Source organism: Drosophila sulfurigaster, chromosome X (assembly GCF_023558435.1).
Source record: "Drosophila sulfurigaster albostrigata strain 15112-1811.04 chromosome X, ASM2355843v2, whole genome shotgun sequence".
In the NCBI taxonomy this organism is placed as follows: Eukaryota; Metazoa; Arthropoda; class Insecta; order Diptera; family Drosophilidae; genus Drosophila; species Drosophila sulfurigaster.
Genome location: NC_084885.1, coordinates 16106069 through 16123103, shown reverse-complemented (window position 1 = coordinate 16123103; position 17035 = coordinate 16106069). Strand labels below are relative to the sequence as shown.

The window sequence follows — 17035 nt, the reverse complement described above, 5'->3', positions numbered from 1 at the left end:
GTGGCAAGTCCCCTCCTCTCCCTCTGTCTCAGTTATAAGCATAATCAATTCTCCTCGCAGGTGTTTAAGGAGCTGCTGGCGCAGGCAAAGATCACGTACAACTTGAGTCCGGCACTGCGTCGGCGCCGCCAGTCGCTGCCCCAGCAGATCGGCAACAATGGGCCGGGCACACCGTTGCACCATCATCACCATCACCATCATCATCAGCAGTCGTCGCAGTCGCAGCAGCATGGACACCAGGCGACGCCACATGGCTCCGGCTCCGGCTCTGGTTCGGCATCGACATCCTCTGGGGCAGCTGGCGGTGGTCATGGCTCCCATACACCGACGCCGGCGCAGTTGCAGCATTTGCAGCGCATTCAGGAGCGCAGTTTGGGCGCCAAGCGCAATTCCTGCACTATTTCCTAAGCACTCTGTCCCCTCCTCCTCGTCCTACCCCCCACTTAAAATGCGAACAACCAAAGACAAAAGAACAAAAACAAAAAAAGAAAAATAAACTAAAACCTCAACTGAAACTGAAACTGAACAAACGGTCTCCTACAAATGGTTTTCAAATGCTTCAACAAATAAAAAACAAAAACAGAAATAGCTAAAAAAAAACAAATACTAAATAAATGAAAAAATGGATTTATGTATTTACGATCGATTATAGTCACTCAACTCAAGTGTACCTTTCGCTAATCACTTTAGTACCTCTATTATATGTAAATTCTTGAGCAACTTTTCGCTCTCTCTCTCACTCTCTCTCAATCTTTCTCTCTCTCTCTCTGTCTCTTGTCTCTAACTCTTGTCTAGTTTTTTTTGGGAACACAACACGACAATATCAGAAGCGAAACGTTTCCAAAAAAAAAAAAAAAACCAACTTAAAGAAAAAAAAAAACAAAACGAAAACTAGACCAAAGAAATCCGTTGAGAAATGAAACCAATTTTGTTAGGAAAATCAAAAACACAACGGAAAAGAAAGTCATCTAAAGAAAAACTCTCTAAATGAAGCAACTGTTGAACCGCTCCTGGAACATCTTAAATGCGCATTCCCCTCACTCTAGTTATCTGTGTGAGTGTGTTTGAGTGTGTGTGTGTGTGAGTGTGAGTGTGTGTGTGTGTATTACCTAGCTACTTGCACCGAAAATAAGTTCACATCTTCAAGGAAGCGAGGTTTCGACACCCGCTAAGGGGGTTGAGCACTTCGCTAAGAGCGAAACTTTTATCGCGAAGCTTTCTATGAAATCTATTTGAATTTCTTATTTATTCAATAACTTTTACATCTCACCATCGATCTGCATGAAATTTGCAAGGCAGCTGCAAAAATGTCGCAAATTTGGGGACAACAACTTTCAGCACGCTGTGTGAGCTAGGTATACTATAAATGAGCTAACTATTTGCTACTCTCTTACACAGTTCCTAACAGAAACAGAAATAAAGAAAAGAAAAGAAAACGTTATGCTTAAACAAATTTGATTTGGTATGAATAGAGGAGTTAGATGAGTGTGGAAAGCTAAAGCAAATGCATAGTGAATAAAGTATTAGTGTTAAGCATTTCATGATACTGTTTATGTTTTGGATTACCTATATATTATTATTATAATTATTATTATTACTATTACTATTACTATTACCACATACATAAATACATATGTTTATTATTCAATGTTAGTACGTATTGTATTGTAGTTGGTTAGTTAAGCAAAAGAAGGTTAATAATGATCATGATGATGATGATGAAGAAGGTTAAGATTGAAAACGCAATGAAAACACCAAACAATATGAAACTAAGGCCAAAAAACATAGTAACAAAAAGCAACTAGACAAAGAAGGGAAACTGTTTGTACTGTAAACGTATGTGTGTGTGTGTGTGCGTGTGTGTAGCATGTATTTATTATGTACTTGTATATACTAAACGTTTATACTATATATAGGTACATAAATTACAAGATTGGACATGGTATCGAGACGATAAGATGATGTTAAAGCTAACCTTATTCATTAGAGAGCTAACGTATGTATGTGTGTGTGTACTACAACAGCATATTTGTGTATGTGTGTATGTGTCTGTGTCTATGTCTGTATCTGTATCTGTGTTAAATACTTAAATATACCATATACTACAAAAAATACTATACTACATCCGAAGGCGGCTATTGAAATGCATAATTAGCAAAATTTTCAAGTTCAAATTTCAAAACTTGAATCAGCTCTGAAAACGAGTTAATTATGTGCTTCAATTGCTTGAATTTCATTTAATACTGACTTCAGTGAAAGCAGAGAGCAAAGCTAAAGAAAGCAAATATGTTGTACAATAACAAAAAAAAAAACGAATTCAAAGCAAGATTCAAAACAAAAATGCGAAAATGAAACGAATGCAAAGCCCAAGTTGCAACTTGTTTAATATTTAAATATCGATATGTTACAATAAAATAAAAATAAAAATAAAAATAACGGAAAAACTGCAAACTAAGAGAATTTATGTATTTAATAACAGAATAAAACTAGAAAAAAAGAAAACATTAAAATAAAATAAAAAAAGCAAATCGTATTATTATGAATGTAGTAACATTTTTGTGTGTGTGAGTGTGTGTATACAAATAATCTATTAAACGAGCGAATAATTACATGCATATTTATGTATAGAATTAAATCAAACCCCTGTGTCCCCTTCCCCCCCCCTGTGTCATCCACTTTACGAACAGTTGAACAGTTGAAATTCGGGAAAAAAAAAACGTGAAATTGAAGCTATGTTCTGTGTATTGAATGTGTAATTAGTCAAGTGTATTAAATGAAATTATCATTATGATAACAGCTAAAACGCAAAAACCATTAAAATTTATAACGAAATTGATGTGATTTATTTTTAGTTAGGCAGCGCATTGTGTTACTCAAACTTGTTTCCATCTCCCTCATTCATTCTCACTCTTTCACACATATCGCTGACTCTTTCTAAGCTATGTGGTTACATGAAATAGAGTCACGAATTCACCAAGTCAGTGTTCGCAATGCGCTAAATAACACGAATAAAACAAAACAAACAGTTTGGAAATTTCAAGGAAAGATAAGAAAAGATTATCGAAAGCAAGGCCACATTGAATTGACTAGAGCGCTTAAAAAGATGTCGCTAACTTAAGGCAAATACCGAATAATGTTTTTTTTTTTTTGATTTTGAGAATTGCATCTTTTGATTGTCGTATCGTATTGTATTACATACATAATATATATACATAAAAATATCCTAGATCTGTACATTAACCTGGAGCTTAAGGTTGTGTCCGCTGTATACGCCGCTGCAATTTCGAAATGACATTTTATTGATGTGAATTTAAAAACAAAAATTAATATATATACATATATATATATACATTAAACTCGTACTCGTCATTAGCTCTCCCCTTTGAGAAGAAAAAATACTGATGTGTCCATTTTTTGAAAATATATAAAAACTATATGCCAAATATACACTCTATAAGTATATTTTGAATGTTTTCTTTGCGGCTTCTTAATTTCTCCTAAGTTCCAAAGTTAACAACATTTTTGTGTACGAGTAATTATAATTTATAATAATATTTATATAATCAGCTGTTTTCCCAACCCCCCCTTCTGCTTTATGTGTGTGGAAAGGGCAAAGTGGACTCGCTCTATGGTATGAAAGAAATCATAATGCAGCTGGATATCTTAAATATACTTAAATATACATACATATTATACATGCATACATAAATTCAATTGTATACAAGTACATACACAAAATGCGGCAATACATATGCATACACAAATATACACATAAATATACATAAATATAAATATATATTTATAATTATAAATGTAATTAATAAAGAGCAAAACAATAAAAAAAAATGAATACAACAAATACATAAGGTATGCATTTTTGAAATCTGTTTAAGGAAGAGTTTTGAAACATTTAAAGGTTCGCGCGCAACATCTGTCATCGTTATCGATTATTATCGTCCTCCCACAGCAATTAGCTTTACGACGCATCCACTGCTTGACACAGGCTGACTGAAACAGCCGCTAAACCTATTTCCAATATAAGAAAGTTTCTTTTGTTTTGCAAGAACGAAAAAAATAGGTATGCACAATTGAATGTTAAAACATTTCCTGAATCTTGCATATTCTATTGTGGGAGCTGCGATTAACGATTAATATACCACGGACATCCTGTGCCGAACTGCTTGCTATTGCCCAATGTGAACTGCTTGCTCTGCAACTTCACATTAGGATTACATCCGTCAGCTGCTTGCTATAGCACTCAACTTGCTTTCCCAAGTCTGTGCTAATGCAAATATGAATAAATTCTCTCATATATTGTATGTTCGATATGTTGACACACACAATCACACATAATGATGCTTATTTATACATTTGATTTGTGTTATTCAACTCCTTAAGTTCTGTGCACACTGCAAATGATAACACCGAAAAAAAGGGGTGTGGCAGCCAAAGAAGAATAATCGATAATAATGGCCACATAACGTTTAACGGTATGGGGGCTTGTGCCACTCTGTCTCTGTGTGTGTGTGTGTGTTTAAGCGGCAATAGCAAACACGAGTACAAGGCCAAACAAATAAGCGTAAAATGTGCAAAAGGACCAAGCTCAAGGTTAAACCGAATGCGACAAGCGGCAAAGTCGACGGCCAAATACTCTGCATATTGTCAAACAAAGAAAGTTAATAAATAAAGAGCGAAACTATATAATTAACAACTAGTACTAATCTGGAAAATTTTGGAAAATGAAAAAATGTAAAAATCGGGAAAATTTTGGAAATTAAAAAAATGTAAAAATCAGGAAAATTTTGTAAAATGAAAAAATGTAAGAATCGGGAAAATTTTGGAAAATGAAAAATCGGGGAAAAAAATGTAGAAAATGTATAAAAAATGGATTAAAAAAAAAAAGTAAAGCACATAAGAGTTGTTGTTAATTAATAAAATATTTAATATTAGTTTTGTATGTGGTATAGCGCATATACCCGGCAGTGCAGTGAGTGCAGCATAAGCAGGCCAAACAGGACAATGTCTTTGAAAACAGACGCAGGCGCAAATGTGTTCACGTTGCGTATGAGCGATAAATACATACATATATATACATATATATATGTATATATAGTATATCTGTATATGTGTACGCTGACAATGTAAGTGTGCCCCTTGTAAGCATGTGTGTGTGTGTGTGTGTGTGGCACGTAGTACTCACGTTTGTGCTTACAACACGACTCGTGCTACAGCTGCTAAGTAGACTCTTACTACGGCCACGGTTATTGGGTCGCTGGGTCGTCTTCCTCTGTGTGTGTGTGTGTGTGTTGCTGTGTGTGTGTGTGTGTGTGTCCATGGGGCCATGGCCATCTGTCAGTTGGAGCCGAAATCGAAACCGATATCCGAAAGTTGTAAGCGGATTCGCGGCGCCTTCGCCGCAACGTTGTTCGCTGTTCGTTGTTCGTTGTTCGTTGTTGTCCCACCAACCAGCTAACCAGCCAAGCAGCCAACCATCATCATCGTCATCATTGTAATCTGACCAGCAGCGGCAGAGCACGGCACGTAACCTGAGCTTGCAACGCGTCTCGCTTACAACACACTGTTGTTGTTCCCGTTCCCGTTCTCGTTGTCATAATTGTTATCGTATTTATTGTGTTGTTGTTGCGAGCGTGAGCATCGTGTTTTAATGCGCCCGCCCAAAAGTATGCAACGCCGCGTTACTAAATCGACGCCAGCCTGAAAGTATGCAATGCGAAATGCCGCGTTATAAAACAAATAAAAGGCAGGCAACAGCAGTGCGAGTTGTTGTTGTCTGCTGCTTGCTATCAATGTTGTTGCTGTCGCTTTTGTGCACTACACTTTGTTTTGTCGTTGTCGTAGTTGTTGTTGCTGTTGCTGTTGCTGTAGCTACTTTCGCTGTCGTTGTCGTTGTCGTAGTAGTTCTCTTGTTAAACGGGCGTGTGCCGCGTATTTTACTGCGCCAGCCTAAAAGTATGCAACGCCGCGTTATTAAATCGTCGAACGCAACAACAGCAACAAAATATTTGCATATCGTGCCGGCCGGCTCTACTACGTATTTCATCGTTGTTGTTGTTGTTGCTGTTGGTGTTTGTGGCTGTTGTTGTGGTTGTGGTTGTAGTTGCCTTTGCTGTAACTCGTTGCGAAACTGTTAAAGTGGCGCCAAAGACAGCGCGTAACTTGCAGACAGAATGCAGCCCAGCGGCATTCCCTTGACTCCCTTGACTCCCAAGTGCTCCCTCCAACCCTCCTCCCCCACCCGCAACCCACCTGCCCCATTGCAACGAAGCGTGGCATAACAGAGCAGCATGTGGCCCTGCCACGTTGCACATTAAGATTGTAATTGCCATTGTTGTTGCTGTTGCTGTTGCGTTGTCCCACGAACTTCAAAGGCAATTGACAGCTGCAAGTTAGAGATGTGCTAGTGATGTGCACGTGTCCACAGCACGAGCACGATCCCAGGCAACATTGTGCATATAAACGGGGCCAGTTGATGGCGCTCGTTACAGTTATCCTGCGACAGCACAACAACAAGGATCACCATAAGCAGAGAGCGACAACCCTAGATGCAGTAGAGGTGGCAACCCTGCTTCAAAAAGTTAATTCCATTCTTCAGCTACGTCAAGCTTTTTCTACGAATTATTTTAAGACGTCAGCGCGGATGTAATAATATACATATGTATATAATAATAAACAAAACATTATAAATAAAAACAAGTAAGAAAGTTACAGACGAGTGTGCTCGACTGTGAGATACCCGCTACCCATTTTGAATAAAAGAAATATATTTTGCGGTATTTTTCTCAAAATATACCAAAATACTAAAAAATATACCAAATTGTATATTACAAAAGTATATACTTTATATAACTTTAATAACTTCCACAATTTTTATCTGATCGCGACCTAATTTTCAGAGATCACGAAGACTGTAGTCATTATTATATATATTCTTATAATATATACATATATCGCAACACTAGCTTAAAAATTAGGCTTGTTATTCGATTTTTCTGATTTGCGGGGGCGGAAGTGGGCGTGGCAAAAATTTGAAACAAACTTGATCTGCGTGCAAACATAACAAATGCTGTCGAAAAAAATTATAGCTCTATCTCTTATAGTCTCTGAGATCCAGTGATTCATACGGACGGACGGACAGACGGACATGGCTAGATCGTCTCGGCTGTTGACGCTGATCAAGAATACATATACTTTATAGGGTCGGAGATGCCTCGTTCTACCTGTTACATTTCCTGCCATCACAAAGTTATAATATATAATATACCCTATGAGTAGCGGGTATAAAAAGAGTTATATGAAAATATGAAATTTTATGATACAGCAGAGTAAAAGGAAATAAACTAAACCAAATTAGAATATGACACAGAAATAATTTTGTATACTAATTCAGATTCCAGAAGATCTGAAATAATTTTGTGTACTAATTCAGATTCCAAAAGATCTGAAATAATTTTGTATACTAATTCAGATTCCAAAAGATCTGCTTAGTCATATTAATATACATATGTATGTAATATTGGTTTTACGATCAATAAGGATCATATACCAAATATCCTCCTAATAGAAGGATATAACTATATCAAGACAAAGAAAGAATTTGTTCCTAACACAAAAGTCATGCTCTTGGCATTCGAAGTGACGGAATTTCCCCCAAATTCCAGCTATAAGTGGGTCAAAATGCGGGGCGATAATTCCAACGAATTAGCGGGATAAAATTTGCTGGTAAAATTATGTCTAATATCAACCCAAATTATTTGAACCGAAAAAAGCAAGAGAAAGACGTTATCAGACCGTCTTAAGTCACGGAAGAATTCCAGAAAAACTTAAGTGAAAGAGAACTGACATTTACCAAATGGAGATAGAAGTAGACGTAATACTCGATAATATAATATAAAATAATATTCAAAGCATCCGCGAGTCTGGACTTACTCATGTGTTGTTATCAGATTGGATACGAGCTAAATATACTTGTCGTTGCTGAAACCGTTCCCGTTGACTATGAGTGTGTGTGTGTGTGTGTGTGTGATTATAGGGGACCGAACCCTCATGATGTCGGACAACAATTATAACGGTCACATATTGCACACACATACATACACATGTGTGTATGTATGTATGGGAAACCGCCTCGATAGAGGCGGCGAGACGTCAAGGAAGCTGTGACGCGTCTGCTGATAAGCTGATGAACAAGAACAAGAACAAGAACCAGAAACAGAACCAGAAACAGAACCAGAAACACAAACCATATCCCGGCTAAGTGAGCGTTGCAGCTGTAGAACCTACTCTTCTGATCGAAAATCCTTCTTTTAATATCAAATCTGAACTAGAAAATCAATTTGAATTTGAATTGGAAAACATTAGTAATACCGCAAAGTTGAAGAATTCAAGATGGTGGAACCGTAACCTCAGAAACCATTATATAGTGTGGTGGTATTATGTGTAATGTTCGCGTCGGGTCTGTTGTGGTCTGCAACCTTGCTCATATTATTGTATGGGTGACTCCCGAAGCGATAAACTACAAAATTCCAGGCAAAAGATTTCCGAATGTACGAAAGAGAGGGGGAGAGAGCAAGAGTAATGAAAATAATTATAAAATTATGCTGAGTTTGTTGTTGTGCTGTTTTGTGACTGTTGTGCGGGCTTGCGACACAACAAATATTAAGAGTTTTCGTTAAAATACTTCTGTTGCTTAGCATTTCATTATTTATCAGGCATTATCCTAATCTCAACATGTGTATATAAATGTATACCACAAGTGTATATGTGGGTGTGTGAGTGTGTGTGTGTGTGTCGTGTCCGGCAGCGTTTTATAAAGCCGTCACATCGCCTTAGCTGGCAGCAGTTAACATCGGTTTGTCGCCACGGCAGCAATACGAACAAAATAAATTAATACAAATTAATTGCAATTGAAAATTCAAATTTTTTTTTTTTTTGAGTGATTGTTTTTTTTTATGTGCTTGTGATTTGTGTAAAGTATTGTGCATTACGCATTGCATGTGAGTCTTTCATTTGGCGCGCTTAGCTGCTTTTATCATACGATATTGCTAGCTGCCTTGTGAAGGGCTTACGTGTGATTGTAAAACAACTGGAAAACAAATGCTTTGAAAGCGTTCTCACATTCAGGGACAACGGACAACAACACAGGATATATAAATTTTGAATTGCCCGCCTAAGCGACTAATCGATACAATTCTGTACACACCATTATCAACATTGCAGCTCTGCAAGCAGTGTGACAGCGACGGTAACAATAATACCAACATTGCGGAGATAGTATATTTGGCAAACCATCCTGTGGTCACCTGTCGATGTTTCAACCCATTCCCAATGGTATTTCACCAGTCATTTTTTTTACGTCTTGCATCACTAATCGTAAAAATAATAGTTAAACCGCAAGAAATTCAAGAGATTATTTTATCACACATTTGGTAGTTAGCCGCCATCACAATATATTAAGTGTAACCAGACCAGTAAATTGCAAATGCGGTATATTTGGTATATTTCGTGCAGCAAAATAGGAAATTTCTGGTAAGCAGCATGCGGTCATGCTGGCTAGAACCTAAATAAAAAAAAAACAACAAAAGCTGCAAAAAATAGAATAAGACGAAAAAACGAAGAAACAGTTGTGCGCAAATGTAAAATGCCGCTGTGATAATAAAAGACGCAGACGACGCAGCGGCAGCCGCGATTCATAAGTAGTGGAAACAACAACATAGCACAACACAACACAACCCATCGACGTTGGCGGCGGCGTCGAGAACGCGACTCCTAACGCGCGTGTGTGTATATTTTTTGTTGTCAGTTGTCCCCATCTCTTCCGTGGGATGTGTGCGTGCGTGCGAATGTGTGTGCAGCAGCCGTATACATGTGCATAAATAATACCCATACCCACAACACACATCTATCTGTTCGTGTACGTTTACGTATGTGTGTGTGCGTATGTTATCAATAGAACAACTCGCGGGCAGAAGCTAAAAACATTGGATGTTCACATTTACACGCAGGTGCGTATCATTCACATAGCCTCTATATTTATGCATCCACATATATATGTATATAAACAGTTGTATGTGTGTGTGTGTGTGTGTGTGTGAGCGCGACGCAGCCGTGAAGAATTTTCGATTTTCCACTGCAATTTCGCACTGGGCCTGCTCCGCGCCAGCAAGCAAACACATATACAAGTACATGTGCATACATACACACTCACAGTTACAATACACGTATCGTTTGCGTATGTGTGTGTGCACGCGCAGGGCAACGCAAAAGTTTCAGAGCAGACAGCCGCAGTAAGCAAAAAGTTTTTTACGCAAAATCCGACAAAATCCAATTGGACTTGAGCAACAGCAACAAACAAAACAAAAGTCGCAAAATGCTATGCTATTTTATTTGACTTCTTCGCTCTGTGCAGCAGTTATATATATATTTAATTCAAAGGAAACGAAAAAATGGCGTCGCTGCAGTATGTTTCTGTGTGTGTGTGAGTAACTTCTGTTAGATAATCCATTGGAGCCTTTGGGTATCCTCTCGTTACACACATATGTACATATATATGTACATACGTACTATGTGCGTGTTTGTGAGTATGTTATGTATGTAATAATGTTCTTGTTTTTAGACACCATCGGCAGCGGCGCTGTGACCATATAACAGTTACTTCTTACTGCGAGTGTCCCTAATTCAAACATGCGCCGTTCCCTGCGCAACATTTTTTGCATTTATAATTTTATAATAAATTAAAGGGACAGAAGAGAGGTAACTGCATACAAGGCGTATGCGTAATACATGCTTTTTCTGGCTATTTTCATCTGGCGCTTTTTCCCCACTTCTGTTCTTTTCGTATTGCTTTTTTCGCTTCCATTCCAATTCCAAGCTCGAATTCCAATTCGAATTTTTTCTTCTGGTTTTTTTTTTTGTTGACCTGGCCATGCGGGCGTAAGCAAAGCATGTATATGTATATAGTACGTGTGAGTGTATGTATTTATGGGGGTTGGTGAGCAGCGCTCACCCTTGAAATAAGGACAGATACACACACAGCAGCCATGCTGAGTTGGAGAGCAAAGCTTTAACTGGGCACACTAAATGTGACGCTACTGTAGCAACAACAGCAGCATGCTTGTCTGAGAGGGGGGGTTGACTCGAAAATTCTTAGTTGAACAAGTACAGTTCCAATTGGAACTGTTTTGAGTCATTTATTACTCTACTTATGCTGCCTGTACTATGTGTGTTTTCGTTTATTTGAGGTGCTGGCAAAAATGAAACAAAATAAATACGTACATACAGTATGTATGTATATGAATATGAGTGTATGTAGATGAAACAGGGCATGCGTTGTTGCTGTGTGAAATATATGGAAATGGTGGGGGGGATAGAATTTTTTGGGTGTTGGTGTGCGCCGTCGCCACTGCCGCGGTCGCGGCCGCCGCCGCATGCGTAACTTTATATTTGTCGTTGCCGTTGTTGTTGTTGTTTCTTTTACATTCTTTCCCATATTCCTACTTTATCGCAGTCTTATTGTTTTTGTAGACGTTGCGTCAAGTACAACAGCAGCAGCAATGGGAGCGCACACAAAAGTGAGCAGCGAAAAGCTCTCTCTTTGTCGTGCTCTCTCTCTCTCTGTTTCTGAGAGGGCGTATGTGTGTGAGCGGAAGCGAGACAGCGCGCATGAAAAACAATAGCTATTGATTATTTATAATGTGGAGCGCAGCAAAGAGCTGCTTACTGAGCGCGCTGACGCAGTGGGAGAGCTGCCAGCGCCTGCACATCCAAATACACAAGCACATATGTATGTGTCTGTGGGTGTGCTTGTATTTAGAATAGATTCTAGGCGGCGGGCGCATGCACTTATGCAAGTGTATGTATGTCTGTATGTGTGTGTGTGTGTGTGTGTGTGCAAGCAGCGCAGCTCACTGAAACAGCTTTTGTGTATTCTTTCTTATATGCATTGCGCTCGCTTTCTTTCTCTCTGCCTCTCTCGCTATCGCTATAAAAATAACCATAGGCGATAATAGAATAAATGCATAGCAAAGTGTGACCAAAGCGCAGGCGCCAAGTGTGACCCTCATTTGTGTGCAATTTATATGTTTATGTCTGGCTATCGTCCATATCACATGTCATCCTCCTCTTCTATCTCACTCTCTTCATCTCTCGATTTTATGTATCAACAACATTATCTGTTTATTCGATCGGATCAAATTTGTAATCAACAAAAAATACACATTGAAGATTGACGCTGGCGCATTCTAGTTGTCGCCTTCACGCATTGTTAGACCCACTCACGTGAGTGTGTGTGTGTGTGTATCTCTAACTGACTTGACAAAGCTTGTAGCATGCTTCTCAGCGCACACGAAAGCAACTTTGCGCAGATTCAACGCATACAACACACAAGCGCACACGCACACAGACAGAGACACGTGAGCAAGCCATGTGAACATGAACGTTGCGCACGCACCACCCCAAAGCAAACAAAATACGAGCGAGCTGCATACACTAGTGGCCACAAAAGTAAGCACACCTTTGAAATCAAAAATATTGAGCCAAGAATGTGTTTTGTTTATAAGTATTAAACTAGGACAATAAAATATAAGATCTCTTTTAATTTGTTTTAAGTGGAATTTATAGGTTAACAAAAATAAATTCTCATTCTCAACCAAAGGTCTATCAGAGCATATTCTGCAAAGAATGTTCTTATTGTTTTTAAATTAATATTGAATTGGTGCATTAAGAGATAGTTGAAAATAAATAAACACCGAAAACCTTGTAAAATTTGTTTTTTTTGTATTACTTGTAAAAGTAAAAAAACAGCAGTTTCAATAGAATATAGAGCAACACAATAGTAACACTTGCATTGTATAGAAATTCTACAAAAAGTTTGGCTTTTATTTATTGCCGACAATAACAATCGTAGCTGCCTTTTGTTTTGACTGTCATATTATTTACGGCCAGCACTGTAAACATAACTCTCTCGTTTGCCTGGCACGCGCAAGTGAAACGAGCTTACCTATACAAACCCAAGCCACCCCCCACTACCCTACTCTACTCCGCCCTACCCTGCACTGCCCCTGTTCTTAGGGGGTTGTTGCTTGTTCTAATTCCACACATACACACAATGGTGGTGCTTATGCTACCTGGTGGCATTGTTTGCTGCTCTGGTGGTGGGTGGTGAGTGGTGTGTGCTGCGAGCAGTGCATGCGTAGCCATATGGCCCATAAACAACTACAAGAACAACAACACACGCTGTTCGACTTGCATGATTTCATTGCCCAAGCGTAATGCGTTTGCGTGCGATGTTGTTTTTATTGTTGCCGCTGCCTCTGCCGCTGCTGCAGAGACGACGACGACGACTGCAGATTGTGCTGCTGCTGCTGCAGTGAAGCTTGCGTGGGGGATGTTTCTGATTCGCCTTTGGGGGTAGCTGCGCAGCCCCTTTTGCCGACCTCTACACAAACTCAAACACATATTATGCATGTATGTATTGTGTATATAATGTATGGTTGTCTCTCTTACACTTGTGGAGTAAAAGGAGGCGTATTAGGCTGGGCACGCATGCAAGTGACAGCTTTTGACCTGCCAAGAGCAGCTTTTTTCATGCAAGCTTTTTTCGGTTGTGTATGTGCGCACACCTCGCCAGCCTGCTGAGCTTGCACTTTTGCAGGCAAGGCAAAGGCTTTTTCTGTTTTGCTGTGTTGTGTTCTTGTATGTGTGTACTTGTGGTTATTCGCTTTAACAACAACAAGTACATGTATGTTTTTATGAACATATATATATACAATACATATGTACGTAGGCAGCACAGGCAGCGGCAGCGTTAGTATGACCATCTCTGTCGCACTTGCATTGGTCGTCGCATAGCTTTTGGCTCGCTTGCTGCCGTCTCACGCGTCGCAAAGCGACAACGTCGACGCATGGGCGCAGTATTGATTTTTAACTGCGTCGACGCCGCCGCCTGCGTCGTCGCTGTCGTCGTCGACGTCGTCACCGAAAATGAAACTGCAAGCACACGGCGTCAATCCGTGGGGTGGTTTGGCGCAGTGTGGTCGCTCAGCTCGCTCGCTCGCACTGTTCTGTTTTGCTCTGTGCTGTCGTCGTCGTCGTCATAGTTGTTGTTGTCATCGTCGTCGTTTACTCGCTTTGCTTTGCTTTGCGTCGCGCGTCCGCGTTTGCTCTGTGTGTGTCTATCTACATACATACATATCTCTGCCGTGCTCTTCTTCAGCGCATTTATTTTTCTTTCGTACTTGCTTCACTTTTTTTTGTTTTGTTGTATTCCACTCTGTTGTTATTATTGTCAGTGTGCGTTGCGTCGCGTCGCATCGTCGTCGTCGTCTGAGCAAACGCAAATAGAACTTCCACTGGGCAGGCGGAAAAGCCACCAACACTGCAGAGCGACAGCAGCAAACCAAACCAGACGAGACCAACGAAAATGCAATAAACAATAACAAGCAAAACTAACTAAATCTCCAATCGAAATAAATACAAAATTAAAACATATTTTTTTGCTGTGTGTGTGAAAGAAAAGTGCGTTCATAAGTGGGAAAAGCAAAAGGCAAGCAAATTACAATTACAAATTACAAAAAAAAATATATATAATTAAAAAACTGTCGAGTGTGTTAAACCCAAACAAATGAAATGGTAAAAAAAAATACATATAAAATATAGTTAATGCGCACGTGCAGCGTTTAGTGAAAAACAGGGCCGCACTTTGTGTTGGGGCCGACAAAATAATTCAGTTGAAACTGCTGAGTCGGCGCATTGTGGGAGCTTTTTTCCTAACCCCTGAGACTATTGATCGAGCGAGCTAGTGTGCGAAAGAGACAACTATAGTATGCAACCGATCTTAAGGGAGGAAATTTTCGGTTGATTTAGGATTCAGAATGCAATAAATTCATTAATTTTATTTGAACAAATAGAGTGAATCCCTTTAGGTTAAACTTCAAGCTGTTTTAGTCGGTATTTTCAATCGCTGCCACAGTGAAGCTTCCTGCAGCACTAGCCGTTAAACTTGACAAGTGAAATATCATTGAGCTTTGCTTAGAGACAACCTTGCCATCAGTTTGATTGTCTCAGTTGTAATTTGAGCTGCAACTACAGTGAGCACTGGCTAATGGTAACACCTTTTTATATTGTGATAATAATTGTTTTTCAATTATTCACGTAATTCCGTAAAAATGTTAACAATAATAAAATGGATACTATACTATAGTATATAAGATCAAAGCTTCTCTTTAGCGAGTGCACACTGTCGACTGATAGCTTGTTATCATTTTGCAAAACCAAAAGCGACTTCGTTCCTTATTTGCCTGATTCATTTTGAATTTGTTGTGGTTGTGGTGTGTTGTCGTTCGAAGCGAGTGTCCACTGTAGTGTATGTCGTGTACTTAACGTACGTATTCATTAGTTTATACAGCGACGATGGCGTCGCTAATCAGCGACTGCCACTCTGTGTGTTATAACAACACGAAATTCTTGCCGATGTTCTTGTTGCTGTTGTTGTTGTTGTTGTTTTTTGTACTAATTCATTATGCATGTATATGGAGCTTACATTGTGTGTTTGTTGTTGTCCCGTGTTGTGTTCTACTCGTCATTATTTTTGTTATTGTTGTTGTGCGGGTTTTTTTTTTGTTGTTGCTGTCGAATGTTGCGCATGCGCGCTTTTGACCTGATTCATTCAGCGCTTATCAGTAATGGCTTTTTGACATTTTTTTTATCGCTGGTGTTGTTGTTGTCGCTTTATTTATTGCGCCGCATGCAAACAGTTCGGGACACAAGTTTAGAAACAGTCTACACAAATATTAAGGGAGGCAAAGCATTGAACTCAATCCACCTTCGCTTCAAACCCGCTTTTTTTACTCCCTCCGTCTCTCTTTGCTTTTTCTCTCACTCACTTCGTCCCTTATCACTAGTCCCCTTTTATTTCCTTTTCTCCTTTCTGCACTCTCTCTCTCTCTCTCTCTCTACTCTCCAGCCCTCCCTTATCTACCGGCTTCTCATTCCACCTTGTCGACATCTGCATATGGCACTTGAATGCAACGATCGACCTCCCCGAATCGTTTTAAAATCGGGTTGGTGTTTAACAGTCGTGTCTTAGCTAGTCTTGATCGTAAATTTGACAGACGTTGACAGACGCCCTCTGTAATAATTTTAGCTTATGCCGCACAATTAAGTAAAACAACTGACAACTGATTTAGCTGCGTTTCGCAAAAGCTTTTTATATAATCAATCGGTTCGGTAGATGTTGATGATTATATTGAACATTCATACAATGGATAAATGAAATCACTGATTTAACTTACACTTGAATTCCTTGCTGAACCGGTTCGCAAGTGGTTCGACTCGATATTTTTGGCATTAGTGAAGCTAAAAGTATAATTCAAATAACAAACAAATAATAAAAGAGGTGCTCTTAAATGTGAATACCATATCAATGTGCTTGTGATGTAAGCTGAACCGGTTCGCTAATGAGGATGAGTCTTAAAATAGCACTTATTTACCCAAAAACTACATAAGTGATGGATGTTCAATGCAGAATTGGGTATAATGTTGATAGCTCCTTGTTGAACCGGTTCGCAAGTGGTTCGTCTGGATATCTTTGTGATTACTGTAGCTAAAATTATAATTCAAATAGCAAATAAATCATAAACAGGGTGCTCTCAAAGATGAATACCATAAAGTGCTTGAGCTGTAAACCGCTAACCAGAACCGGTTCGCTAGTAAGGAGACTGAATAGTAGTTATGTGTCCGCAAAGTGCATAAATGATGCATGTTTATCACAAAATTGAATAATTAGATACCTTGACTTGCATATTCCTTAATTATTTGCTGAACCGGTTCGCAAGTGGTTCGTCTAGATTCGTGATGCAAAAGCAGTTATGTGCTAAGTTGCCTAAGTGATGAATGTTTATCACTGAATTGGATATAATATACGTCCAAACTCCTTGCTGAACCGGTTAGCAAGTGGTTCGGCTGGATAACTTTGAAATTAGTTAAGATAAAAGAACAATTCAAATAGCAAATTAATAAT

The 17035-nt window shown here is 39.1% G+C and overlaps 2 protein-coding genes across 4 annotated transcripts in view; one reads left to right on the top strand and one right to left on the bottom strand.

The window, feature by feature from the left end:
- Positions 1 to 2502, top strand: part of LOC133848366 (ras-related protein Rap-2b) — a 60156-nt gene extending 57654 nt beyond the window's left edge. For both annotated transcript variants that reach the window (XM_062283900.1, XM_062283899.1), the window contains exon 7: positions 61 to 2502. In XM_062283900.1, coding sequence (XP_062139884.1) covers positions 61 to 408 — 348 coding nt within the window. In that variant the 3' untranslated portion in view covers positions 409 to 2502. The remainder of the gene's footprint in view (positions 1 to 60) is intronic.
- LOC133848353 (putative uncharacterized protein DDB_G0271606) overlaps positions 1 to 17035 on the bottom strand; it is a 38398-nt gene that overhangs the window by 5100 nt on the left and 16263 nt on the right. The gene's annotated exons all lie outside the window — the stretch shown is intronic.